We start from the raw sequence: 27,795 nt of genomic DNA, 5'->3' as shown, positions 1-27,795 counted from the left end.
GGCATTGAGGACTGGCATAGGTAGAAGGTGACAAAGCTACCAATGGGTATGGACTAGTATATAACGAGCCAGGAAATACAATGAGTGCTGGACAGAGCAGTGAGTGACAACAACCCCACCCACATTTAAGGGTACTGTTTGCAGTGGAAACACCAGGGTCTAGGTACCATGTCCGAAGGGTTAATTTTGTTTCCAAAGGTTCCATACTGAAAGCGTTTGGGGGAAACAGGGGGTACGTCCCAAGTCTCTTATTTTATACTGCTAACTCCTAACTCCCTACTTGAACCGGAAGTCGTTCGAGCTCCGCCATCTTTAAGGCCGTCTCATGTCTCTTATTCCTGCCAGTAAGGAGTTAGCGTTAGGCGTTAGGAGGGATCTGTTAGGTGCGTTGAGTAAGGTAACACGGGAGGTTCCTAACAGGAAGTCTTTTTCAGCTTGAGGCTCTGACGTATAAATACCCGCCCCCTACATCTGTCTCATTTGAACGAGATGGCGGAGAAACAGCGCAAGTGTACCCGTTACATGCATTCTTTGCAATGAAACGCTATAATTCACATGCCTACGTGACTACAAAGAGTAACGTTAATGATATTTTGTGCAAGACTGTCATGTTGTAATTAAGTTTATTTCATTCACAACCCGTTGCAGTGTTCAGCGGACTGTCGGTGATGTGTGGCTGTTCAATGTGCAGCTGCTCGAGTGATATAACACCACGCACACACATACACAAACACATACACAAACACATTTGCCCATCATTAATTTTCCTGCATGTCATGTGAGTGGAATAATGTTTAATAGGCTGCAGGTAATATTAATATTAATTATTATTATTACTTTCATTAATGTTGTTGTAAGCTACTGTCATTACCATCTGTCCTGCATCTGTCTCTCTCTCTGTCTCTCTCTCTCTCTCTCTCTCTCTCTCTGTCTCTCTCTCTGTCTCATTGTGTCATACGGACACCTTACTGTTAATTTATTATGCTGATCTGTTCTGTACGACATCTATTGCACGTCTGTCCGTCCTGGAAGAGGGATCCCTCCTCAGTTGCTCTTCCTGAGCTTTCTACCATTTTTTGGCCCGTTAAAGGGTTTTTTTGGGGAGTTTTTCCTGATCAGCTGCGAGGGTCATAAGGACAGAGGGATGTCGTATGCTGTAAAGCCCTGTGAGGCAAATTGTGATTTGTGATATTGGGCTTTATAAATAAAATTGAATTGATTGAGGTAGACTGACAGGTCTGATATGTCTTATTCACTCAGCAGCTGATTTGTTGAATGATGGCGAGTGGATTTAATAATAGTGATAATAATAATAATAATAATAATAATAATAATGATAATAATAATGATAATAATAATAATAATAATGATAATGATGCTCATCACAGTGGCAGGGCTACAGACCGTTCTTTAATTGCCACAAACTTCGGCAAATGACTCAATAACAATGGTAATACATGCAAAACTGTGTGACCAGAGTCATGGGGGGGGGGGGTTACAGCTTTGATCAGCGAATATAATGTGACTTGGGATGTACGCCAAACGCTGGCTCAATTATGCAGCAGATCCAGCTGTGCCGCCCATAGGTGCCACCATCACCAGAATAGGACGTCGCTTTACGTGATGCTTCAGAGCAAGGCCATCTCATGTCTCTTATCAGCAATCCTCGCTCCTCACTCCTCACTCCTAACTCCTGACTCCTTAAATGTTTTCCTAAGTGGGAGGGACTAAACAGTTAGGTAAGGTGGCTAGGTTAGGTGGTTAGCAGTAATTTTAAGGGACTTGGGACGTACCCAGGGCATATGTCTACGAACCCGCTTTAAAATGTTGCATTACATATTATACAATACATTAGGTGGCCACTAATAATTCCAATAGCTTATTATGGTTAAAACTAAAATGGAACTAAAGCAGACTCTTTACTGCATATCTATAGTGCTCCAAGTGTTTGTTTTTCTGTAGGCGTGACTGTGAGCATAAATAGGTTGTCTCCATGTGTCAGCCCGGTGATTAACTGGTGACCTGTCCAGGCTGTAGCCCACCTCTCGCCCAGTGTTAGCTGCAGTCGGCTCCAGCCCACCTGGTTATACAAGGGGATAAGCTGGTGTAGCTAATGTATGGATGTAATGTTTTGTTTTTTCTCTCTGACCTGATGTCAAGGCAGCAGCTTAGAATTTAGATCTTTTAATGCGTCAGAAAAGTAATTAAACGAGAAAATGAACTCAGGTCATGGAACAGTATTCTATGGATATGCTATTTCATAAGGTCAAACATTTAAGTGGAGAACTTTCAGCAGCAAGTTAACATCAATAGCTTTGCACAGAGGAAGCCTAATGGTTTTATTGTTAGTTCTATATTTTATTATTTGCAGTATTTACATTTTTATCTTGATTTTCATAAAAGCTTTGCTACATTTGATAAAAGCTGTAACACCAAGAAGAACAATGTCCAGGGTACAAACACAGCATGAGGCTACACACAGTCTCTACCGATTTCTTTTTTGTTCCCTTTTCGCCATGCAGCTTTTGTTTAGTCGCTATAATACAGCCTTCTTTTTAGCCTTTTATATATATTTTTTAATATTTTTGATAATACTAATATTGTAGCATACTGTTCAGCGCATATAAATGACATAATCTCTGTGTGTCATGCAGTCTGGGGTGGGGCTGTCGCTGACTGTAGGCTGTCTTAAAGAATGTCTAACATACCGTACCACTGGCTCACCTGTGCTCATGAACACTCCCCAGCAGCTGGTTCCTCTTTCATTATAAATGGGCAGACAGCCCTGAGAAGCCGCCACATTTCTGCCATCTGTCTATGTGCCAGGACAGGGCCGACCATCTCTCCTTCACTGCATGAACTCTGAGAGAAGGGGTCAGGCCAACTACAAGGCATGCACAGTGAGATTCAGTCCTACAATCGTGGCCCTGAAGCATCCCTGTGACACAGGCTAAAAATGCAGGGGACAAAAATAATGAATTTGTGCAGAATATTGAACAGCACAGAAAACACTAATGCTTAACACCAGCTCCTTGATCTTTATTTTTCATTTGGGGATTGCTTTAAGGCTCATAAACCCAAACTGACAGCAGCAAAATGCATGTCAAGTACAACTTCCTTTGTTAAAATGTTTGTTGGTTAAATATGACAGGAAATGCCTCATCTGCCGACCATGCTTCTTTAATGGTTTTTTGGGTACAATGCTATCTGTGCTGCTGCCACCTTAGTGTCAGCATACTGTATAATATACATCTCTGACCACTTCTACTGGTGCTGGCTTGAGTGTATTATGCATGCATGTACTGCTACAGTGGATTCTTTCTTTGAGTCTCATCATGATGTGATTTCCTAGAAATGAAGTGAATGCCACAGAAGATCTGCAGACATGTGCTGTGTATCTGTTTGTTTTACATTTTCCAAAGAAACCTGAGTAATGCCTGGGCCTGCATTTCCTATTGCTGATGAAAACAGTGGAGCATAAATACCTGATTTTAATTTTAAGGTGTCATTTAATTATTAAATGATATATTTTGGGCAGGGCAACACAATGGTTTGAGTTGAAGGTGTGAGAAAGAATAGTATCAGTAACATTGTTAATACTGTTCTACAGAGAAATACAGAACCGTACTTATCAGACTGAATATTTACAGAAGAAAGGAACGATTTCTGTCGGCTGTGATTGGTTTGTAACCTGACTCCTGTCTGACTGCTGAGCGTGGCCTCTTCCTGTGTCTGTCCTTTCAAATTAATTTCCCACATGGTCCAGTCATATAGGTTTTTATTTATTCTGACAAGGTGCAGCTCCTAATAGAGTTTCACATTTTTTGTTGTTGTTGTTGTTTTTTTTTTTCAAGTAAGCAACCAATGAAGTCTTGCCGACTAATGACCTTATGGTTGTGAAAAGATTAGATTTTGACTTAAAATACCCAATTTTGGGAGGCAAAGTCCCTGCTGGAAGAGCAGCAATGGCTCGGTAATTAACAACTGCTTTTCATGCCACTATCTCTGCTGCAGTGACTGGTTGCTAAAAAACACCCCCGTTTGGGAGCTAAAAAGCTGCAGGAAAAGCAGCGACGGATCCCTAAAAAAACGCCCATGTTTGGGGGCTGAGAAACTGCTGGAAAAAGATTTAATTTGCTTTACCTGTTTAACTCTCCCATATTTTAAACCTGGGCCCAGAGCTGCTGACAGACACCAAACATCAACTACCTGTATTATTCCACTGAATAAAACCTGATAGAGTCTGGCTTGCAGTCCGTGTATGTGTTTGTGTATGTGTGTGTGTGTGTGTGTGTGTGTGTGCGTGCGTGTGTGTGTGTGTGCGTGTGTATGTTTACGTAGGATATGCACAAAAAGTTAATGCTTATATTGACAAAGTCCCTGTCTCCCATTGTGAGTCCTTCTTACTCTCCCCAGAGGAATGTGGAAGAGGGAGGCAGTGGAGTAAACAGCCACTCATCCACACATTGACTTTGAGGTTGTGTCATGGCCTCCAAACTTACAATTTGTGTTATTCTAAGTTATGATCAGTTTGCTGGTTAGATGTTCACATTTACCATTCTACACTGAAGAGTTAGCGTTTTGTTCTTTGTTCCGAGGTTCACAGCGTTATGACTCTGCAGGCCGCATTCTGGAATGTGGGAGTCGTAGCAGTTATCAGGTTTTTCTGAGGCCCATTATGTCCTAAATTGGCCATTTGTCACTAACCCTTCCATTAGTGCCCTTCTTGAGTCCTGAAGGGTTATTTCCTGACCCAGGGGTCTTGTAGTCAGGGAGGCTCAGGAGAGTTCACTCAGATCAACGCTGGAAGAAAGAACAAATTGCATGTAGAAGTTCAACAGTATTAACTATATTAAATAATAAAATTTATATTGATGTGGGGCAAACCACTGTCAACCACAGTGAACAGCTTGAAGCAAATGTTTAAAGGAAAACATCAGTATTTTTCAACCTGGACCCTATTTTCCCATTTGTTTGTGTGTCTGTGTGTGTGTGTGTGTGTGTGTGTGTGTGTGTGACTAATGGAAGCAACAATTTTTGAAAATGGTCCAGTATTGAGCAAGAGCACTGCAGCCAGTCAGCAGCTGCCAAATGGGCTGCAATGTGATCTTCGTGGCAATAGCGCACAGACAATGTACCTCCATTAAAAATGCTTGTTTTTGCCTCTGACAGGCTCAGACTGTCATCATACGAAAGATATAAAACGTTTTTCCTTACCTTCTACTTGATCCGGTCTGTTTGTTATTGTGACTAACCAAGTCTCGCTCAAGGAGAAGTCTCATTCTGATTCCTTATGTGTTGAGATGTTGCAGCAAGACAATAACAAACAGTCCCGATGAGGCGAAAGATAAAGAAAGACATATTGTAAAAAGGAGGTTGTGCTTCAACAATGGGATTCTTCTTTTTCAGTGGAGTGCTACACCTAAAATCCAATGAGCATGTTCCGAAAAAGTATAAAAAGGAAGTTTCCCCTTTAATTCCTCACACAGGGTTGTCTTAATAGTAATTGCTGTGAGAGAGAAGATTTAATTGAGTTCTCCGACCCAGACATTTACAAGTGAGTCATGGCATTCAAGTCCCAATAAGAATCTGATACTTCACATCCACTTCATATACTTTACACTTGACTTTGGCCCACTTTTTTCAGGTATACTTTGTTTAGTCCCCAGAGCCACAAAACACTCACACAACAGGTCCTTTATATAATACCTAGTTATGTTCAATATGTGTATTGATTTGAATTTCTGGCTTATCAGCAAATGCTTATGGATGACCATGCTGATGCTTTTCTGCCCACATATTTCTTTTATATTATTGTATTACTGAGCATTATGAGATTTTACCACCAGTAAGTTTCAACATATACTGTATGAACTAGAAAAGCACTCAGAGGGTGCAGACCTCTGCCAGGTAGGTGATTTTGCAGCCTGCATCACAATTAGGTTATTTGCATCACTATCATTATTATTAGGTTATATATGCCTTCACCATGACACTGTGGTGTATTTATTTCGTTTTTATTTTGTACCAACACAGAATATAATGTGGTGTTTTTTTGTATTTTTCATTTTCTTTTTTTCCAACACAGAACATTAATTTCAACTTTAGAATTACAACAATATTTCGAAAGTAGAACTAGACGTGCTTTCTGGCCACCAGATGGCGCTATTTTCACCGTCTTTAGAAATTGGAATTGCCGCCGAGGCTGTCAGACGATCGACTTTATTTATTATTTTGCTTTGCTTCAACCAATCACCACCAAAATTTTATCATCTCTTCCTTGTCCCATTATCCACCTTTCCACCCAAATTTAATGAAAATCCGTTCATAACTTTTTGAGTTATTTTGCAGACAAACAAACAGACAGACAAACAAACAGACGCCGAAAACATAACCTCCTTGGCAGAGGTAACAATACATTTCTTGCCTCTCCTCCACTTCTGTCAGGCACTCCTGTATGTGTAGTGCCACCCTCAGTCAATCCCAAGGAAAAGAAGTTGAGTGAACACAGTGTTTCAGTGCAGGAAGAAAATCCCTAAACAAAAATTACTCAAAGGGGTTAGTTCCTTCACAATCCCTATCATTAAATTGGTGATGGATCAGAGCAGTGAGCCAATCAGAGGACTTGTGAAGCTGTCCTCAAGCAATTCTGAACAATTAAGTGCATTTAAACAAGTACTGCGTGAAAAGTTTAAAGCACAGTAACAAAGCCATACCATGGGTCTGTGGGGTTTTGTCCATATGACATCAAACTAAAGCCCACAAAACCCTGTATGCTTGTTTTTGTGATAAGAGGTTGGATGACAGAGAGAGAGAGAGAGAGAGAACATTTATGTTAAAAGAGGCGCCAAAATTAGAAGACACCACCCAATGTAAACACAACCCCAGATGTGTCATTCTCTACGGTGGTTCAATAGGAGCCTTTACTGCAATGGCTTGGCATTGACATGTAAACAGAGCTCAGTTTGTGCCAAAGTGTCAAAAACAAGCCTGGTTGTGCCTACACAGTACTACATTGAATAGGGACATCATGACTAAGGAGCATAGATTGTATAAAATGATGGAAATAGCCACCTTGATGTCACCCCTTGGTTTGTGGACTTGGGTTATGCAATTTGACAGTCAACATCATGGATTTTTGGAGCCAGAGGTGATCATATTTAGATGAGACGATGGAGCTAACCCTAATGCTAGCTGCTAGCTTGGTTAGCACAGTGCATTTACAGTCTATGTTTGACTGTAAAAATGCTATTGGCTTAAAAGCATTTAAACAAAATGTATTTATCTGAAATACTAAACATCCAACTCCTTAGAGACTGTTGCAACCCGGACTCACTCCGAAGTCGTTGAAATCCAGTGATTGGGCAGTTATGTTCGGCATCAGACACTGACAAAAAAAGCCATCCTTTACGTCGGCATGATACACAGCCAGTCGCCATTATAGTTTAACCACGTGTTTTTGTTGCCTAAACCCCAACCACGTTTTAGGTTTTGAAGGATAAAAAACATGAGTTTATGGTGTTGTACCGATGTAGTGTGCTCATTTTGAAAGAGACTGTATGTAAATATCCTGTGAAAACGGAAGTTCATTTTGAATGAAGACAATGCATGTAACAGGCAGAACTTGACACGGCGTCCCAGGACTTCAACAACCTTGGACATCATATTTGGACATGGAAGGTCCATGAGCAAACGTTCATCTGTGACGAAGTTGGAGTGAGAATGTGTTGGCCTGGTGCAAAGTTGTTCATTAGGAGCCTTTGTTGCCATGGCTTGGCATTGACATACAAACAGAAATCAATGCGTGCCAAACTGTCAAAATCAAGCTTGGCTGCACCTATGCAGGATTGCCTTTGAACATTGAATGGAGGCATTGTGGGTAAGGAGCATAAAATAATGGACGTAGCCACCCTAATGTCACCCCTTGGTTTGTGGGCTCGAGTTGTGCATTTTGACCATTTCCATTCAGTATTTTTGGAGCTAGAAGTGACCATATTTGGATGAGAAGGTGGAGCTAACCCCATTGCTAGCTGCTAGCTTGGTTAGCACAGTGCATTTATATGGTGCTTTAAAGTCAAGGATGCTTCCTTTGTAGGATGGGTCCTTCCAAGTCGGGTCCTACTAAGGATAGGCAAGACTCTTTCCTGGCATTCAGTGAACACACATTGGAACAGGTTAGTGAGTGCCCAGGTGTACGTTGTTGAAGAGGTTCCACCTTCAGTTCTGGCAAATCATATGCAGAGAATTGTGGGTACCTCATGCCCTCATAAGATTCACACATGCGTCCTTGTAAATTCTCTGAAGGAAGGACTCGAACTTATGTAGGCTTCAAAGGATCCTTGACATTGGAACAGGCCTTTGGTGGGACTTGATGATGCAGCCTCCTTGAAACTGAGATGTTTGAGGATCCTTCCTTGACTTTGAGAAGCACCAACAGTCTACATTTAATTGTAAAAATGCTAATGCTAATTTTTGCTAGCAAAAATATGCCTACAACCATTAAAACAGAATGTACTTCTGTAAAAACTGAACATCTGACTCCTGAGAGGGTCTTGTAGTACAACTAAATGCTTAGCGAGACTTTATTAGACAATGAAAATGATGTTCCCTGTTACTGGTTAACTTCCACGATCTGAAAACACATGACAGCGACAGCAACAGCTACAGTTTTGACTACCCCTGTGTTCTGGGAATCTGGGGTCACACCATTATTACGTTACCTACCCAACGGTATCAGGGTCATCAACTCGTCACTGAAAATGACCATGCCCTTAATTATGCATAACTTTGATGTTGGTTGATGATGGAGATGGACTCCCTCTTGGAGCCAGCCTCAAGTGGCTGTTAGAGAAACTGCAGTATATGGCATTTTGCGGTTGGCTTCATTTTTCAGCTCCTGAGGTTGTCGCTTGGAAAGGACACGGCAGGACTTGCTCAGGCTCAGCTCCAACTGACTTGAACTCAGATGTGCACAACATTTCTGCTGCAGAAAGGCTTTTCTCTTAAAAGAATACATTACATGAATGCCATACCGCTATATCAGAGCTGCATCTCTCAGCATGTCATTGGGTCTTTAACACTTCTAAGGCAACAGGTTCATTCCTCAGAGGCGTTTTGCTGCCCTCTCCATTGAGCATGTTATTGATCACCTGAGGTCTTTCCTTTTCTCTGTGAAATGAGGAAAGTCAGACTTCCTGAGGGTGGATGGGTGGGTGGTGTGTTTGGAGTTGAAGTAAGTTCAGTTGTGGCTCCTCCTTATCACATAAGCTCCAGATGCTCTTCAATCTCTCTTCCCTGCCTCCACTCCTCCTCCTCCTCTCTCACATCCTAGATTGGCCGAAAGAGCTCCATTCAGAGGAGAAAGAAGTGCTCGGAGACCATTGGTGAATCATTGGCCAGTTAGTTGTTGTTCATGGGATGTTGTGACAAAACTTGTGGAGAATTTGCATCTCAAATTTGCATCCTAGCAACTACAAAATGACTTCAAATAGGGATGGTGTATTTTAGCATACACAGGGAGAGAGATTATGGCATTCACCTTGATGATATGAATCCTGTGGTCCGTGTGTGTGTGCGCCTGTCAGCCTCCATGTGTGTGTGTGCATCTGTGCTGTGTGCAGTATTGCTATCTGTGCATGTTTGTTTGCCCAGACTCATGGGTGTTGGGGATGAAAGTACAGCAGCGGCTTGAGAGCAGCACCGTGTCCACAGACAGATAGACACAGGACAGGAGGAGGGAGGGGGTGACCACGGGGTGACAATTTATCTCAACAACCCCACACAGAAGACTACACCCCTGGCTGGCTGGCAGGCTCGCGGGATGAATCTGGGAGCCGACTCATTATTGCCTGTTTGTTTTTCAAAACATCGCAAAGGAAGTGAGGAGAAATGAAGTGATGGATGGAGGGAGAGAAAGTAAAACAGAAGATGAAGGCAAAGGAGGGTGAGGGGGGAGCCAAAGATGAATTGAATTGTAAAGGAGGGAGAGAGGAAGGAGGGACAGAACAGAAGGAGAGAGGAAATGAGTCGACGTCGTTTGCAAATCAAGTGCCTCCTATTCCTATGGGGAGCGGTGTCGACTGCGTCTGCTGCCGTCGCTGCTGTTGATGGCTTTTTACTTTGAAGCAAAGTTGTCATGTCCGGTTTCTTCATTTGTCACTTTAGTAGTGTCTAATGAGAGACACAGTTGTGTTGGTTAAGCTTGGCCTGTCATCCATTTGATGTGAATACAAGGGCCCAAAATCACTCTGATTGTGGACAAAAACCCATTTGACTGTTTTGGCACTGAAATATCCCAGACAGTGTTCGTGTACAGTGGGGTAAGGGTTCCTCATTTTCCACATGAAACAAAAACAGTCTGTGTGTGATGAACACAATGCAGTGAATTGAAAAAATAATTTCACTGCTATAACAATGTATATATCACAAAAAGGTTTTGCTTTGTAATTATTGAACCTTAGCGGCAAGACATTTTTGGCTATCGTGCGTTAGAGATTTGTATCATAGACTGTGTAAAAAAAGCGACATAATTACCGCGACATCACCCATGGATTTATGGAGTTAAGCACTTCAGCTGTTGCCATCTTGATTTTTGGGAGCCATAGTGACCAAATTTGGATGAGAGGTTGGAGCTGTGGAAAAGCAAGGGCTGGATCTGACTGAGAAGCCGAGGAGACTGTCCACTGACAGCAAGGCCATAGCCATCGCAAAACTCATTTCCTACCATAGACCCTTTTAGGGCCGACGTCACAATGACATCATTTTAGTAGCTGGAGGCAAAACACGACTCGCCACCACAGGGCTGTAGGCTACATAGGAGCCAAAAAATGTCGTCTTGTTGTGTCATTCGGAGCCAGAACAGAAGGAGTCATGGTTCAAATCTTAAATTGTATCACATACCAGCCACCACTGCCCATAAAACAAAAACAAAGACAGCTATGGTTAAATGTAGTAACAAATCTCCAGTTCTGCCACCAATTAACATCAGTATTCAACATCAAACTCATTTGTCAAAATACAGTATTTCCTATGACTTACATATTTAAAAATCAATAGAAGCAACCCCTGAATAATTGTTGGTGTCATTTATTTCTGCAAACCACAGATACATACATTGTATGTTGTGGTATGTTACATTGAAATGCATTAAAAACCACTTGTTTATGGCTGGGAAATGATCATGTTTTGACATCTAATACCTGCAATTTGTGACGCAAATTTGGGTAGAAATGCAGCAATATCTTGGTAAAAAACAATCTCTTTTTGTAGCACTATCCTGGCAGGAAACACTGCGATGGGTCACTTAAAAACACCCATGTCTGTTGCCTAAAAAGCTGCTAGAAACACAGGGATGTCTCAGTAAAAAAAAACTGCTTTTCTTGGCACTTCTCTGACTGGCAATGCAGTAATGTCTTGTAGCAAAAAACCCTGTGGAAACACAATGGCTACGGTTACATGATGGCTTCTCATTCAGAATGAAATAAATCTGAATGAAATCATTCGGAATTAAAGTTTTTCCAGGTAGTTTACATGGGAAATATTCATTCGGAATGAGGGTTTACACAGGAGATCAGTTTAATCGCCTTTATTTGGGTCTGCGCAAGGTTTGGGACAGGGAACGTTTCTGATTGGATAGGGGGCGGGGCGGATGTTACATGTTTATGTTTACCGGAAGAAAACACTGTAGTCCTCACTCCGGATAACAAGATGCTTGACGAGGCCGTTCTTAGTGCCTTTTTCGGGGCTGTTTTGCTTATATTCTTGAAGCAGCAGTACGACAACTACCTTGTTCTGCTAATGCTTTGTCTGTTGAGGAGGAGAAGGGAGGTAGAAGGTCTAAGAAAGGAGATAGAAGACCGTGCTTTGGCGTATTGAAATAGGTGAGTGCAACAAGTCCGACAGCTCTATCTCAGCCCGTTGCTATGCAGCCCGTTGCTATGCGCGCTATATACGTCATAGCGCCAGAAGGGCAAGGAAACGAGCATGTGCAGAAAGACCAGAATGAACTTAAAGAGGAATGAGGGTTGACATGCACACAAAATTCTTTGATTCGGAATGACAAACGGAATAATCCACCCCCTTTAATTGGATTTAATTTTCAGTCGGAATGACCATTTGCATGACCACTTTTAATTGGAATGGCCCTTCATTGCGAATGAAAGTGGAATTAAACTGTCCATGTAAACGTACTGAGTGATGGGTCCTTTGTTGTTTGTTGGCCTCCAACAGTGGTCTGCAGTTTTGCAAGCATCAAACCCATCACTGTCCCCTCCACCTAATGATGACAAAGTCAGCTCATACACTATAAATCCTGATATGAGAAAAATGAAATGTATTGCTATAATGAATCTGTCGTTTGTAGAAATGTATAATGCCAACATTTCATCTGTGGAAAAAAGTGTTTTGTTCAACAAATGGAGAATGCTGATATTGACAGCAAGGTTCCTTTTTCATTTGTTTTTGTCACCAACACTGTTCTAATAAAGAAAGCAAGATCAGTCTCAGCCTTCAGAAAAAAAAAAGGTATCACAAATCACAAGCCTGTTTGACTGCGATCCAGGATTGAGATTGATGATGATCGCTAAAGGTTAATGTTGTTTTAGACTCAGGTTGTTAGAAGTTAATAGGATAGTCATCCATCCTCCTCATTCATATTAATAATATGTATTAAAGGTTGAAGGGGGACGCTGTAGCCAGTCGAGCACTCCCCTAAAACTTCTTACCTCTGAAGACTTGTACTATTGCAAGGATGCAGTATGTGTCCGCCAGACAGCAAGCAACAGAAGCAGCACCATAATGTATGGATGAAGGGGACATATTATACTTTTTGTGACTTTTGTTCATTTATAGATTGATGTATTTTGTTGGTGGGCATACACATTAATAATTGTCAAATATGCAAAACTTAAGGTGAGCGCCTGGAGAAATTAGCTCAGTGAGTCAAAAACTCAGCTCCCACTCTGAACAGTTCACTTGTGTTTCACTCTTAACTCCCACACAAGATGATATCAGCTCATTGCGGATGTCCATGAAAGATGCAAAACATTGTCAAAGATGCAAAACGTAAGGTGAACGCCTGGAGAAATTAGCGCAGCAAGTCAAAAACTCAGCTCCCACTCTGAACAGTTCTTGTACTCCGCTCCTTACCTAAACAGGATCACATGAGACTGTTAAGGATTTTCATGAGCGGGACAGCTTTATATGCATATGGTTGGTGGGTATGTACAGTATATGCATGTACATGTCAGTATACAGGATATATACAGCACCTTAGGTTTATATCTGACAGCGAGTACATGTTACAAAATCCAGCATGAGGTTTTAAACGATAAACAATATACAGTGTAATTGAACTGATGATAAATGTTCAAATTAAAGCTAAATATGAGGTTGAACATGTTATTAATTGAATTTCAAAATTCACCTTTCACCAGTTCTGTCTGACATTTGCCTGTGCCATCATTTCTCTTTCAGTATAAATTGATTGGAGAAGTAGTAGAATCCATTTTGCTCACTTTAATCAATTAAACCTCACGTGAAACAAACCTGGCAGACATTGTTTTCACACAGAGCTTTGAACATAGTGATTTGAGGATTTTGCCACAGCACCTAAGAAACACTAACAAACTTAATTATTTTATAGTGCTACACTTGAGTTTACAAAAGCAGTAATTATGAGAAGTTTGTATAGCATGGTTCATCAGACACTTTTTTAAAATAAGTTTAAATGCACAATATTTTCAGTCAGCATTATGGTGAAGAAAGCAAGACCAATATGTACTTTAAATATTTATTTTGTTGGGGGGAAAAATGCTCAATCCGCCACCCATTCATTCATTCCAAAAAAAAAAAAAAAAAACCAACTGAACCTAACTGGCAGAAGCTGTCTCAGTTGCAGCTCCCCTAACTCCCTCTTTCTGCACAGCCTGTAGGTAAATAAAAAACACTCCTTGTTAAGGTCCAAAAATTGGTCCTAAATTTGGTTAACAGGTGTCTTAAAAGGGTCTTAAAAGCATTACATTTTGCCGTCTGATGCTATAGACACCCTGACTGAGGACTGCTTCCTCCCAATCTCAAAACATGTTGTGGAATCCTAAAATTGTTCTGTGGTTGGGACTGGAAATTCAGAGCAGGGCTGCAGGTCCGACCCAGCCCTCAGGTCACCCTCTCACTTCACCCCACTCTTTGACAATTTTCACTGCTACATGCACATGAACCAGAATAGCAAGTGAGCTTGGAGACGCCCACACATGCTGTACGCCCAAGACCTCACTCACTTTGTGCTTGTCATTGTGATTAAAATAGGCCCCTTAGGTCAGTGTTTGTAATGTGCAACTCTGTAGCGGCATTGTGATCAACACATCTGATCATCATGATGAAGAACAGATAAAGCAGTCTTGCAATATGTTTTGTGTTTTAAAGTACTAAAATTTGACAGTTTAATTTTTATTTATATACTTAAATTGTCTGTACTGAGTGTACTTTCCTGACTGAAGAATGCCTTCTCACCGAGCACTTTTTTAGCCACACTGAAAAGGAAATGTTTGTTCTTTTACATTTGATATCTCTTAATGTGTTGATCACCATATTGTTAGTTCTAAATAATTGTCAAGCCAAGTTCTGTCTCACCATATCAAGAGATATTTAGACACAATAAGGTGCTATGAGCTGTTGTCTGGTGGATATCATTGCTTAAGAAACCTGAAAGTTTTGCAATTGGAAATCTCCCAGCCATATGCTGGTTCACAAACATTAGCAGGCTGCATTCAGGGCTGACAGAATTTTTTAAGCCTCAACATGAAAAAAGTTTGAACCACCCACACCAGAAGAAGAAACTTTGGTGTACTTGTGATGCCTGATGCTGCTCTCAGACCTCACTGCAGGGTGTCTGAGACTATGCAGTGTTTCCAGCATCATGCTGAGATTTGAAAGTAAATAAACGTATAGGCTATAACCCATGGATGTATGAAGAGAACTGGGTATAGCTTTGGAGGTGGGGCCTCATTCAAGTTGGTCAGTGGTGCATGAACCCAGAAAAGTTTGACTTCCCGGGTATAAAATGACCTGGATCCTTTGCATTGTTGGGTCCATAAAGCAGAAACACCAGAGATTTTGCCAGCCAAGCAGCAAACTTCTGGTGCAGCCCATTGCTAACTTTATTGATGATTAATAATGAAAAAGAAAAAAGAAAAAAAAAGTTCAAAGCCAGCATCTGTGTTGGTATGGAGGTGTGTAGAGCCCATGGGATCAAGGGTAACTTTGCATCTGTGAAGGCACCATGAATGCTGAGAGGCACATACAGGTTTTTGAACAACCAACACATTCTCACTCTGACCTCGTCACATATTGACGTTTTGGTCATGGACTTTCCACATCCACATACGACGTGCAAAGTACCCTGGGTGCGTTGGTTGTTGGCATTTTGGGACACCATTTCAAGTTGTCTTCTATCAAGATACACTTCTGTTTTCACAGGAAATTTAATGTTTACATATTATTCAAAATAAACGCACACCGTGAATTGACTTTTATTTTTTCCTTCAGCAACAAACAAACATGGTTGGGTTTAGGAGAAAAAAAAGAAGAAGAACAGGGTTTGGCTTTAGAATCTTACGGGACGCGAACACCGCTCTCTTGGGTGAAAGTCAGTGTTTGTTAGAACCATCCACCACCCTTCCTGCCTGCCCCAATGGGACTTTAGTCATCTTAACTTTCGTCCTTGTCCCACTGCATTTACCCCTGACGGCAACCAGTCATGTATCATGCCAACGTTAAAGGATGCCTTTTTTTTGTTGGTTTTCGACACCACACATCACTGCCCAATGTCTTTTTCAGGGTCGTCCCTGCTTATTCCAGTGAGACAATGTGACACATAATGCACATGTTGCAACAGCGTGGTTCATAGTAAACGAGTGCAGGTACTGGACTAACGTGCCTGCAGTCCACACCTGTCTCCTATTGAACATGTGTGGAACAATATGAAGCATGACAACAGAGATCCCGTACTGTTGAGGTACTGAGATCGGATATCAAGCAAGAAAAACTTCAACAGTTAGTGTCCTCGGTTCCCAAACACTTACTGAGTGTTGCTCAAAGAAAACTTTATTAGAACCTGCAGAATGGGGGCACGGTGGTGCAGTGGTTAGCACTGTCACCCCACAGCAGGAGGGTTACTGCTTGGAGCCTGGGGTGGAGGGTTCAAACCCAGGGGTGGGGGAGCCTCCCTCAGTTTGTATGTTCTCCTTGCGTCAGCGTGGGCTTTCTCCGGGTACTCCAGCTTCCTCCCACAGTTCAAAGACATGCAGGTGAGGTTAACTGGAAGTGTGAATGTGAGTGTGAATGGTTGTCTGTCAGCCCTGTGCCAGTCTAGTGACCTGTCCAGGGTGTACCCCACCTCTCGCCCAATGATACCTGGGATAGGCTCCAACTTAGACTTTCAAAATGTTATGGGACCATATGGATCAAATTTAGATCGTGAAACAAGTCAAAAAAATGTGTCCTCTGATTTACAGACATCTCTTTCACAATGTGAGTCCATGGAAAAGGCTCTTCTTGGGCCCTATGGCATCACGACAGACCCTGATGTTGTTATTTCAATGATTTGGCCACTATGTCAAATTGGCTTCAAAGCCCAGCACTGTCCCTGGTGGCTTGCTATAAACTAATACTGCTCCCTGTTGCTCATTTGTGGGGACTGACAGTTCAGTGACCTGCCAGACACGATGGCAGTTTCTAGTTAGCTATTGCTTCTTATGTTTGCAACTCGACAGTTCAGCTCATTTCTGTCTTGTAGCTGCTGCAGCATATATTTATACATAGATTCCAGTTGAGTAAGGCTTTAAAAACTGTTGTTTTAATAATAGATGCTGTACACAGCCTCTATAAATATCAATAATTCCTGCCTCCTAAGTGGGTTTTGCTTTCCAATGCAGCATTACCCTTTTGTGAGAAACTGATATCGATAGTAAACGTCACTGACATTTTTCTGTTGCTCTTATGTGCTGTTGTCCTCTCCTGCCTACTGTTGACTATGACAGAGGAATCATTATAATTGTTATAACTGGAGGGGGAAATAGATGCTGCTATTGTACCTCCCCATCAGTATTGACAAATTTCTTCTCATCTGGTTGACCTGTACACCTCCAGGTATGAGAATGTAGAAGTACTTCCTGATAAAGGCAGAGGTGAGGGGAGCAGTTATATCCCACAGATGTATGATGGAAGACTATAATAACGCTGTCTTCAAATGCACACCACTTGTTACTGAAAAGATTCACCATCTGCTGTTATGTGACCTAATTTAAGACTAATAAATAGAGGCCTGCAGGGGTAGTCTTGTTAGCAGAAAATGTATTTCTTGTTCATATTTGTATAAAACTGTTGTATGGGAAATTAAATTTATTTACCCCCAAGCTGCCAAGTCCAGAAAAAAAATCGAACTTGATCAAAAGCATGTAGACTTAGGGGGCTGCATACTTTCCACTGCAAAGGTTGGAAAGTTATTACGCTTGTCTCTTCATTCAGCATCTCTTCCAGTTATGTTGTCATTACACGCTGTTCCCAGAAACCCCATCATGTTAGCTGTAAATCATCACGGTGGCAGGCAGCTGTGGCGCGCCAGCAGTGTTTTCCTTTCTATGCTTTCGCTCGTTCTTTGATACAAGCACTGGGTACTGCTCAAAGTCTTGTTGTCTTTGAAACACAAAGACACATTGTTTAAAAGTTACTGCTTGGTCTACAAACATGACCAACTGAAAAAGCAAACCCAGGAGGAAAAACATTTCAGATAAGGGAAAAACTGTTGCTGCTTTTACCTCCTACTCAAACATGTTAAATGAAGACAAATGGAATAAAGCATCCAGATATCAACAAGGACCAAGTAGTGGCTCTGTGTTTACTGCTACCTGGCAATGTCAATAAGTAGGGTTGGGTACCGAACTCGGTACTTTCAAGGGTACCAACCAAATTATGTAGGTGCGACCAAGTATGCATGTTCTGTTCAGAGGGGGTTTTCTCTGGGTACTCCGGCTTCCTCCCACAGTCCAAAGACATGCAGGTTAATTGGTGACTCTAAATTGCCCGTAGGTGTGAATGTGAGTGTGAATGCTTGTTTTTTTTTTTGTATATGTTAGCCCTGTGAGTCTGGCGACCTGTACAGGGTGTACCCCGCCTCCCGTCCAATGATAGCTGGGATAGGCTCCAGCCTATATTACTTGTTACTCTTTTCTAAAGTAACATTATCACTTTATTACTCCCAGCCAATAGTAATTTGTTACACTACTCGTCACATCACTTTTCCATTACACCCCACAAAATGTGTAAGTTTGTTCTTTCCACTTTGCATGTGCCCCTCTGTGTGTATGTCAGGATAACGTTAATCGCTGGTAAGCACAGGCTGTATAGCTTGCAAATGATTTTTACCTGGGGTCTCCTGTTGCCTGTGAACACTATTTTCTTAAGGACCTGTTTGAATGATGGAAAGTCAGTTGTGGCGATAGGCAACATTTCCTCCACCACAAGCCGCAAGTTGCCTTAATTCTTTGTCGCTTATAGCCTGCAGCTATAAAGTCTAGTTTTGGTTGTTTAGCCAGTGTAGGGCTACAGCCATCTTCCACAGCTGAGGTAGGTAGGATATATATCTGCAAGCTTTATGTTGTTGTTTGTTGTAGTAGGTGTTTCAAGAGGTTTGAGGTCACGTTTTTCACAGTGGAAAGAGTCTTAGTACCACTTCCTGGAACCACAATGTTCTTGTCATTGTTCCTGCCAGCAAAATCAAAGTTATGGGAATATTTCCAGCCATTGAATTAACAGTAAGCGTTCCCATGCTCCAAACTAGCTTGCTGCTTTGTGGTGTGCATGCACTGCCTGATGATTACACAAATGAATCCGGGATGTGATTGTTGGATTTCAAATCAGTAGGGGGATGACAACAAAAGTAACATTGTAACAATCAGGAGAGACAGGATCATGTAATAAAGATGAAATTTAATGGGGAAATATAGGTGTACAGATTAACAGATGATTGTGCTGATATGATTGTAACAAAGTCTTTGACACTTAGACACCACAGGGAGATTATTTGAGATGGTGGGACATCTGAGCGGCAGCAAGATAAATCTCCCCATGGAGTCTAGACACTGGTGGAGGTGGTGGCTGATGACTTGGTGGGTGACTGATGAGGCGAAATGAGGCTGCATCTGAGGAGACTAGGTGGAGGGTACGCACGGCAGCAGCAGCATGAAAGGACTGTGGGCAGGAAAAGAACCATATTTAAAATGAGGAGCAGTGAGATGATAGGCTGATGGAGAAGGTGTGTCACTGTGCTATTGGTTAATTGTAGATCAGATGATGACTCAATTGACAGCCCCGAACGCTGACAGCCAGAGATAGAGAGTGAACATGCATGCGAGGAGTGAACAGCAGGGTGAGGAAAAAAGTTACAGACCAAGCATGAAAAGTATTGTCTTCCTGACTGAACTTTCGCTAGAGCTTCCTTAGTATTTCATTACACTAGTTGTTACTGGGAAACAACACTGCCCAACACTACACACATACATGCACAAACATACAAGCAAACAGACAGAGAAAAGATTAGCTCAAAGTGTGATTAGGAGAGAGCACAGGAGTAGATCTGTGTTTTAGTCTACCACATCACCCCTGCAGCTTGGTCAAAAATTAATTTTGGGGTATTACAGACAAAGTAAAGTACAGAAAATTGGGTACTAGTATGGAATTCCAGGTACCAGAACTGGTACTGGTATTGGTTTAAACATGAATAACACCCAGCCCTATCCATCAGTGTCATGGCCCAATTCAAACACAGCAATGGAGAAAGGTGCAGTGCAGTGTGTGAATCCATTGTCATGATTGGCTGCCTGTGGAGATCCTGGGCCACTGAGTGAGGATCATGTGATTGAACAGATCACATCCAGAGACAGCACCATAACCAAAAAGTAATGACCTCCATCAATCATGTGCAGCTAAACCGCAAACAAGAGTAGAACAACACAGCTATGATGCATTACTCCAAACACCAAACCTTGGAAAGTCCTCATCAAGTCCTTAAGGCTTACAAGATATTCAAACGTGAGATGTTTGTTTTCTTCTAAAAGGGATCACAGAGGATCAGATTCAAAATTGCATTTCCTTTGTCTGATTGAAATCAGATTAACAAGAACCTCTGTACATCTGTCTATGTACTTCCAAGATTTACATATTTAGTCAAGGACAGAGTTCACACACACAAAAAAAAACATTTATAAGTACAGTGTTTTGCAGGTACGATGTCATTTCAAATGTTGTATATTTTAATAAAGTGACATTAATGTTAATTAGGCTGATCAGGTAAATGGAGAGAAAAAAACAAGAAAAAAATATGATTTTGCTCATCTGACAGATGTTTATGTGTAAATGGACAAATAAGCTTAAACAAAGTGCTTAATTTTCTATATACTTTTTAAGAGAAGGAACAGATTCTTAATCGAACATAGAACATAGAAGAGACTGATGCCTTTTGCAGGAGGTGTTTAAATATTTCCAAAAATGCTACAGAACAAGTTTATAAATAGATGAAGTAACAGATTAACAAATCAACCTTTTATAACAGAATATCTGTAGGCCTTGATTAATAAAAAGAGTCTTTGTCAGCCAAAAACAAAACTCTGAAAACTGAGTCAGTCTCTTTAAAAAAAAAATGCATAAAGGAGTAATAAATAGGGAGGCTAAAGCAAACTTGACCTCATATATCAAACTAAGGGGCATTATTAATTAATGTGTAAGCACATTAGTAACATCTAGAGGAATATTAGATTGTCAGAGGACTTTCAGGTGTCACAGTGCTGTGAAACAATCAAGACAGGATGACAATAAAACTGCAACCTCTAATGATTCTGTACAGGACCTTGTGAGAGTGTTTGGAAACCTCAGATTGTGTCTACACATTTCTTTCTGTAACTGAGGCCTCTCACGAAAAGATGGAATGATAATGGTAATGGTTTCAAATAATTCAAATGCCCAAAACGTAAATAAGATTGATAAAGAGAAATGCTACTACTATTAGTTTATGATCAGATCCATTAGAGAAGCAGCTTTCCCAAACAGGTGTTGTCGCACTAATTCACTAAGTCTGGAGATCACTGACAGTTAGCCAGTGTAAGACCAGTTAGTATCCTCTCTCTAGTATGTAAGCTGGTAGAGAAAGTGTTTGTGAATCAGCCAATAGGCCACCAAATTCTAGTCACTATCTTCTGCATACAATTCAGTTTGGACTCAGAGCACATCACATAACAGAAACAGCAAATTGTTACATTGTAAAAGAAGTAATTGTGGCAGATATCATCAAATATTTGTTAGTCATCACAATGCACCACTGTCCAAACCATCTATGTCAGAAAATCAGTACTAGAAGGGACAATAATTGAGCATATGAAAATATGTATGGGATGACCATTGTTAAAGTGAGGCACTAGGGTCCCCCAAGGCTCTATTGTAGGTCCTCTTATATTTAAAATGTGAATAATATACCACCTGTTTACCCAGAGGTTCATATGCAAAAGTGTGTAGATGGTCAGAAAAGAATAATGCTATATCGCCACTAATACGTTTTCATTTTATGCATAACTTTTGCTAAGTTTTCATGTAGCATCCACATGATTCCAACATTTTGAAACGCCTTAAAACAAGACCTTTAAAAATGCCGCTGAGTTTACAGCTAGCCTTTCAGCATTTTGGAACCTCTTAAACCAAGACCTTTGAAAACACTACTGACCCCAATTTAGTTTGAAAACACCAGGGTTGTGTTGTAGTTTGTACGGGTGGACACAGAGACTTTTGAAAGTGATGATGCAGACACCCACTCTCCAATTGGGTCGTATCAGTCACTGCTGTCAAGCCAAAACATTATATCTAGGTTGATATTCCTTTTGTGATTTTATCCTTATTGTGTGAGTTTTGCTTTCTCATCACCATGGCTTCCTCTGGCGTTGCATAATGCTCTTGGTATTTGCTTTTCAGTGACTCCCAGTCTGTTTTCCGCTGCCTTGACCACCTTATACTTGTGTTGCTTTCAGTATCAGTTCCACTTTGTCATTGGTCCACGCAAAGAAATATCTGATCTTACTTTTCACCATCTCCATAATATTTTTTGCATTTTCTGTTAGTATATAACCAGCCACAGAGTAAACGATCTGCTTCTTATTTAGACCAGCACAAGCATACCAAGTGTACATGATGTCATGTGATATGTGATATGTTTTTAGGTGTTAGCATGGACAGAGATTATTTCTTACACGGCCCAATTGTCTGACATTTAGGATTTTGTCAATGTTTTGAAGTAGTCTTCCTAAAAGGAGCCTTAGAATGTACTGCATACTATAGGGCTGCCCCTGACTAAGAATACTCGTAGTCCTAGCAACCTTAACAAGCATTATAGCCTATTTACCTGAAATCCTGAGTGTAGAGCTGATCTCCTTCCAGGAGCTGTTTATAAGTGTGTAAGCCTATGGTCCACGGGAGAGATGTGAAGCTCTGGGTAGCCGTGCAATAAAATGATCAACTTTTTCGTGTTTATCAGACTGAATAATATTTACAGAAGAAGGGAAAGATATCCGTCGGCTGTGATTGGTTTGTAATGTGACTTCATGTCTGACTGCTGGGTGTGGCCTCCTCCTGTGTCTGATTAAAGTTGGGTTGACTGTTAGGGGGCAGCCCTACTGCACACGGTTTTAAAGGTATTATAAATTATTAAAATATCTTTGGAATTTAATATTACACAACTTTTGAACTGAAGAAAAGGCTATAACCAATTACTTTTCCAGAAATGTGTCAATACACATGTGCATTAGAGTGCTCTTTGGTGTGTGTAGATTGTGTTCTTACTTAAAAACAACCTCCAAATAAGAAAAAAAAACATTGGTGAATGAAGAATCTCCATGGGAACTGTGTAAATAGGGTTGAAGAAGAAATTTCTTCTTAAGACCGTTGGTAAATGGGATCCATTGGGCTCACTTCTACAGTGAATTAAATAATGAAAATAAACTATTCCCCATTTTTCTGGAGACCCTCAGGGGTCTGTGGATCCCCAGTTGAGAACCACTGCACTAACTGATAATCAGCTTCATCTATTCAGGAGATGTCGATGAATGCAGGATGAGGAAGAGTTCTGTGGCTTTTAAGAACATGCACTCGTAGTTCGGCATCTGAGATTACTGCAGTTTCATGTTCAAAGCAACATTATGAAAAGTTAAAATCAAGAAGTGGATGATGTTTTTATTTATATGTAGAGATAAACTATGTAAAGCAGCATTGTGAGAGTTGTGCAGACAATAGCCTGTCGATGTTGTCCAATATTTTCAGTTTCCTCAACAGGATTGAAAGGCAACAATGATACCAGCAATGAGGCATGTGGTCTTAAGACATCTGATTTTAGAGATGATATGACTGGCTTTCATCTGTGAAAAAAAATCCATGTTTTTGACAGGCTGCTATAAATCAATACGCAATGCTTATAAAGGCTGAAACATAAACCTGCAGGTGCCACCAGGTGGAACAGGGAGCTGAAGATAATCAAATCTGTCTGGAAGGCAGTAAGAGGTGTCCTTTTAGAGCCGGATTGTCCAACACAGCTCACATCAAATGAGCTCAGACTTATGCAGTCGCTATGTGTTACCTTCGATCCCTTTGAAGAAACCACAAATGGTAATCTGACAAGGTGGTCACCTCTATTTTTGTTACTGGATGTGTCAGGGGACCGTGCTATGCAATGGCAGACAGAAGACTGACAGGGAACAGGAAGCATGTTCAAACATTGAGAACCTCTGCTGTGAGATGTCTGGTCAAGTTTTACAGAGGAGAAGGGAGGGAGGCTGTATTTTGACAGCGAAATGACGTGGGCGTTTCAGTCGTCAGCAAGAAAAAGAAGAGCAGGCAGAAAGAGACAGAAAAGTCACTGTTTTGATGACTGAGAGGAGGTCAGCTAAAGTCAGTTGTCTATACATCTATCACAAACCTACCATGTTTCAATTTGATCATGTAATATTCTTTTCTTCTGTATCAAACTTTCACTTTTTCTTTGTGAGTAAGGAACCTTCTAAACCCAACAACCACTACATTATACATTTCTAAAGACACCTTCCACCTATATGTGCTATCTATAGATGGATGCAACACTTCACCCTTATAGTGTTGGCATAGTAATGAAAAGAGCACATTTAAAGAGCTGCAGACGAATAAAACCATCATTTAATGCAAATTACCGTGCAAACGAGGGCCAGTTTAATCTAAACCTTTATTTTTTTTTATGGATGAAGCTACAGAGCGGCTTCAGCTCAGGTTGTCTTCTTGCACCGCACAATACTTAAATTCCTTTCAACAATTTCCAACACACTCTACATTCTCTACTGTAGGGAAATTCTCCTGCGTTGTCTCCCTCAAGGGAAGTCAAAGGTCAAGGTCAGCTATACAACAGCAGCCTGAGGTTCAGTGTCTCATTCAAAGGCGCTTCTTCAGCAAGGTGGATGCTTGCCAACAATACACTTCTTCATTTGAGAAAAGATTCAATACACCACTCTGCCAATTGTTATTAAAAGCTCAAACGTGCAACCCTGTACCACAGTGCATTTAGTCCTCTTTGTGTGTGTGTATGTATTATCAGCACTGTGCTAATGTAGATAAGATTGACAGCCGCTACTGGTTCTTAGCTACTTTGTTGCTTGCTCTTATTCTGGAGACAAATGCCTGATAGTTTCACTAACTTTCCTGTATTATTAATACTATAAGGTTCATCAATTACATTAATTCTCGACTGACTTAAGAACACAGAATCTCCAATAATCATAGTTTCCACCTCTGATCTATTGCATGTTTAAAAAAAAAAGTCCTTCCTGAAATGAATTGACCTTTGATGAAGCCATATACTCTGTTTCTGATTATTTCAGATGGGCCAAAGGAGGTCATCCGATTTTAGACGTGCCAGGTGACACGTATGAGGTTCTTGTGGATCACACTTTCTTCACTGAGCCCGTTTCCTGCGAGGTCACCAATGCACTGGGCAACACAAACATCAGCAGGAACGTGGACGTCTACTGTGAGTGCTTGTCAGCTTGATCAAGGGATCTTAATCACTGTCTGGATTGTCTTCTATCGTAATGGTTTTTGAGTGTAGGTAGCGCTGCATTTATATCCTGAACACAGACTGTAGAGGGGTGGTCAGTGTGGTGGGGTGGGTATTATAGGTAGAAGGTGGGTGTAGAAAGTACAGGAGAGCAGGGTTCATGTCCTAAGTCCTGTGTGTGGTTACGTTAAGGCAGCAAAAGCCCTTTCGATCAGGGTAGAGGAGGATCATGTTTTTAATTGTAGACCTGTGTTTCTGTGGTAATTGATCATTTATCTCTTGTTATCTTGTTATATGCCAAATATATGTTAAAAAATCAGTATCAGAGTAATTTAAAATCAAAGTCTCTGTTTTTTTCTCTTTCTCTAAAACCAGGTGAAATGGTTTCAAATATTTGATGACTCAGTTGCATTCAAAAAAGTTCATCTAATCAAATGAGACTTTGGTTGACTGGCTAGCCACAACAGTCATATCAAACCACACACCCTTGTTCATTATACTAGCTACTCACTAACAGTGCAATATACACTGCTCAAAAAAATAAAGGGAACACTTAAACAACACAATGTAACTCCAAGTCAATCACACTTCTGTGAAATCAAACTGTCCACTTAAGAAGCAACACTGATTGACAATCAATTTCACATGCTGTTGTGCAAATGGAATAGACAACAGGTGGAAATTATAGGCAATTAGCAAGACACCCCCAATAAAGGAGTGGTTCTGCAGGTGGTGACCACAGACCACTTCTCAGTTCCTATGCTTTCTGGCTGATGTTTTGGTCACTTTTGAATGCTGGCGGTGCTTTCACTCTAGTGGTAGCATGAGACGGAGTCTACAACCCACACAAGTGGCTCAGGTAGTGCAGCTCATCCAGGATGGCACATCAATGCGAGCTGTGGCAAGAAGGTTTGCTGTGTCTGTCAGCATAGTGTCCAGAGCATGGAGGCGCTACCAGGAGACAGGCCAGTACATCAGGAGACGTGGAGGAGGCCGTAGGAGGGCAACAACCCAGCAGCAGGACTGCTACCTCCGCCTTTGTGCAAGGAGGAACAGGAGCACTGCCAGAGCCCTGCAAAATGACCTCCAGCAGGCCACAAATGTGCATGTGTCTGCTCAAACGGTCAGAAACAGACTCCATGAGGGTGGTATGAGGGCCCGATGTCCACAGGTGGGGGTTGTGCTTACAGCCCAACACCGTGCAGGACGTTTGGCATTTGCCAGAGAACACCAAGATTGGCAAATTCGCCACTGGCGCCCTGTGCTCTTCACAGATGAAAGCAGGTTCACACTGAGCACATGTGACAGACGTGACAGAGTCTGGAGACGCCGCGGAGAACGTTCTGCTGCCTGCAACATCCTCCAGCATGACCGGTTTGGCAGTGGGTCAGTAATGGTGTGGGGTGGCATTTCTTTGGGGGGCCGCACAGCCCTCCATGTGCTCGCCAGAGGTAGCCTGACTGCCATGAGGAACCGAGATGAGATCCTCAGACCCATTGTGAGACCATATGCTGGTGCGGTTGGCCCTGGGTTCCTCCTAATGCAAGACAATGCTAGACCTCATGTGGCTGGAGTGTGTCAGCAGTTCCTGCAAGACGAAGGCATTGATGCTATGGACTGGCCCGCCCGTTCCCCAGACCTGAATCCAATTGAGTACATCTGGGACATCATGTCTCGCTCCATCCACCAACGCCACGTTGCACCACAGACTGTCCAGGAGTTGGCGGATGCTTTAGTCCAGGTCTAGGAGGAGATCCCTCAGGAGACCATCCGCCACCTCATCAGGAGCATGCCCAGGCGTTGTAGGGAGGTCATACAGGCACGTGGAGGCCACACACACTACTGAGCCTCATTTTGACTTGTTTTAAGGACATTACATCAAAGTTGGATCAGCCTGTAGTGTGTTTTTCCACTTTAATTTTGAGTGTGACTCCAAATCCAGACCTCCATGGGTTAATAAATTTGATTTCCATTGATAATTTTTGTGTGATTTTGTTGTCAGCACATTCAACTATGTAAAGAACAAAGTATTTAATAAGAATTTTTCATTCATTCAGATCTGGGATGTGTTATTTTAGTGTTCCCTTTATTTTTTTGAGCAGTGTATTTAGAGAGAGATGGGAAGAGATATGTGTATGGATATTGGTGGGGCGCCCAGTAGGCATCCTGATCAGATACCCGAACCACCTCAACTGACCCCTTTCGACGCGAAGGAGCAGCAGCTCTACTCCGAGCTGCCTCCTGATGTCCGAGCTCCTTACCCCATCTCTAAGGCTGAGCCCAGCCACCCTTCAGAGGAAACTCATTTCAGCTGCTTGTATCCGCGATCTCATTCTTTCGGTTACTACCCAGAGCTCATGACCATAGGGGAGGGTTGGGACATAGATGGACCAGTAAATCGAAAGCCTTGCCCTCCAGCTCAGCTCATTCCTCACCACGACAGTCCACCACAATGCCTGCATCACTGCAGATGCTGCGCCAAACCACCAATCCCTCTCACACTCCATTCTACCCTCACTCGTGAACAAGACCCCAAGAAACTTGAACTCCCTCTCTTTAGGCAGTAATCCACTCCCAAACACAGAGTCGGCCCACTTTTCAGTGGTCCAATCAAATGTGAAGGATCTAAATCTGTTTATATAGTTAAATCCGTTTATATTGTTAAATGTGTTTGACTTGACAATACG

The 27,795-nt window shown here is 41.7% G+C and overlaps 1 protein-coding gene across 1 annotated transcript in view; it reads left to right on the top strand.

Moving 5' to 3' along the window:
- The window catches only part of kirrel3a (kirre like nephrin family adhesion molecule 3a), a 309,684-nt gene that overhangs the window by 241,855 nt on the left and 40,034 nt on the right, over positions 1-27,795 (top strand). Inside the window, exon 7 of the mRNA XM_033645731.2 lies at positions 24,933-25,081. Coding sequence (XP_033501622.1) covers positions 24,933-25,081 — 149 coding nt within the window. The remainder of the gene's footprint in view (positions 1-24,932; positions 25,082-27,795) is intronic.

Source organism: Epinephelus lanceolatus, chromosome 11 (genome assembly GCF_041903045.1).
Source record: "Epinephelus lanceolatus isolate andai-2023 chromosome 11, ASM4190304v1, whole genome shotgun sequence".
Lineage (NCBI taxonomy): Eukaryota > Metazoa > Chordata > Actinopteri > Perciformes > Serranidae > Epinephelus > Epinephelus lanceolatus.
The sequence above is the reverse complement of the archived record's forward strand: the minus strand, read 5'-3'. Positions and strand labels throughout refer to the sequence as shown.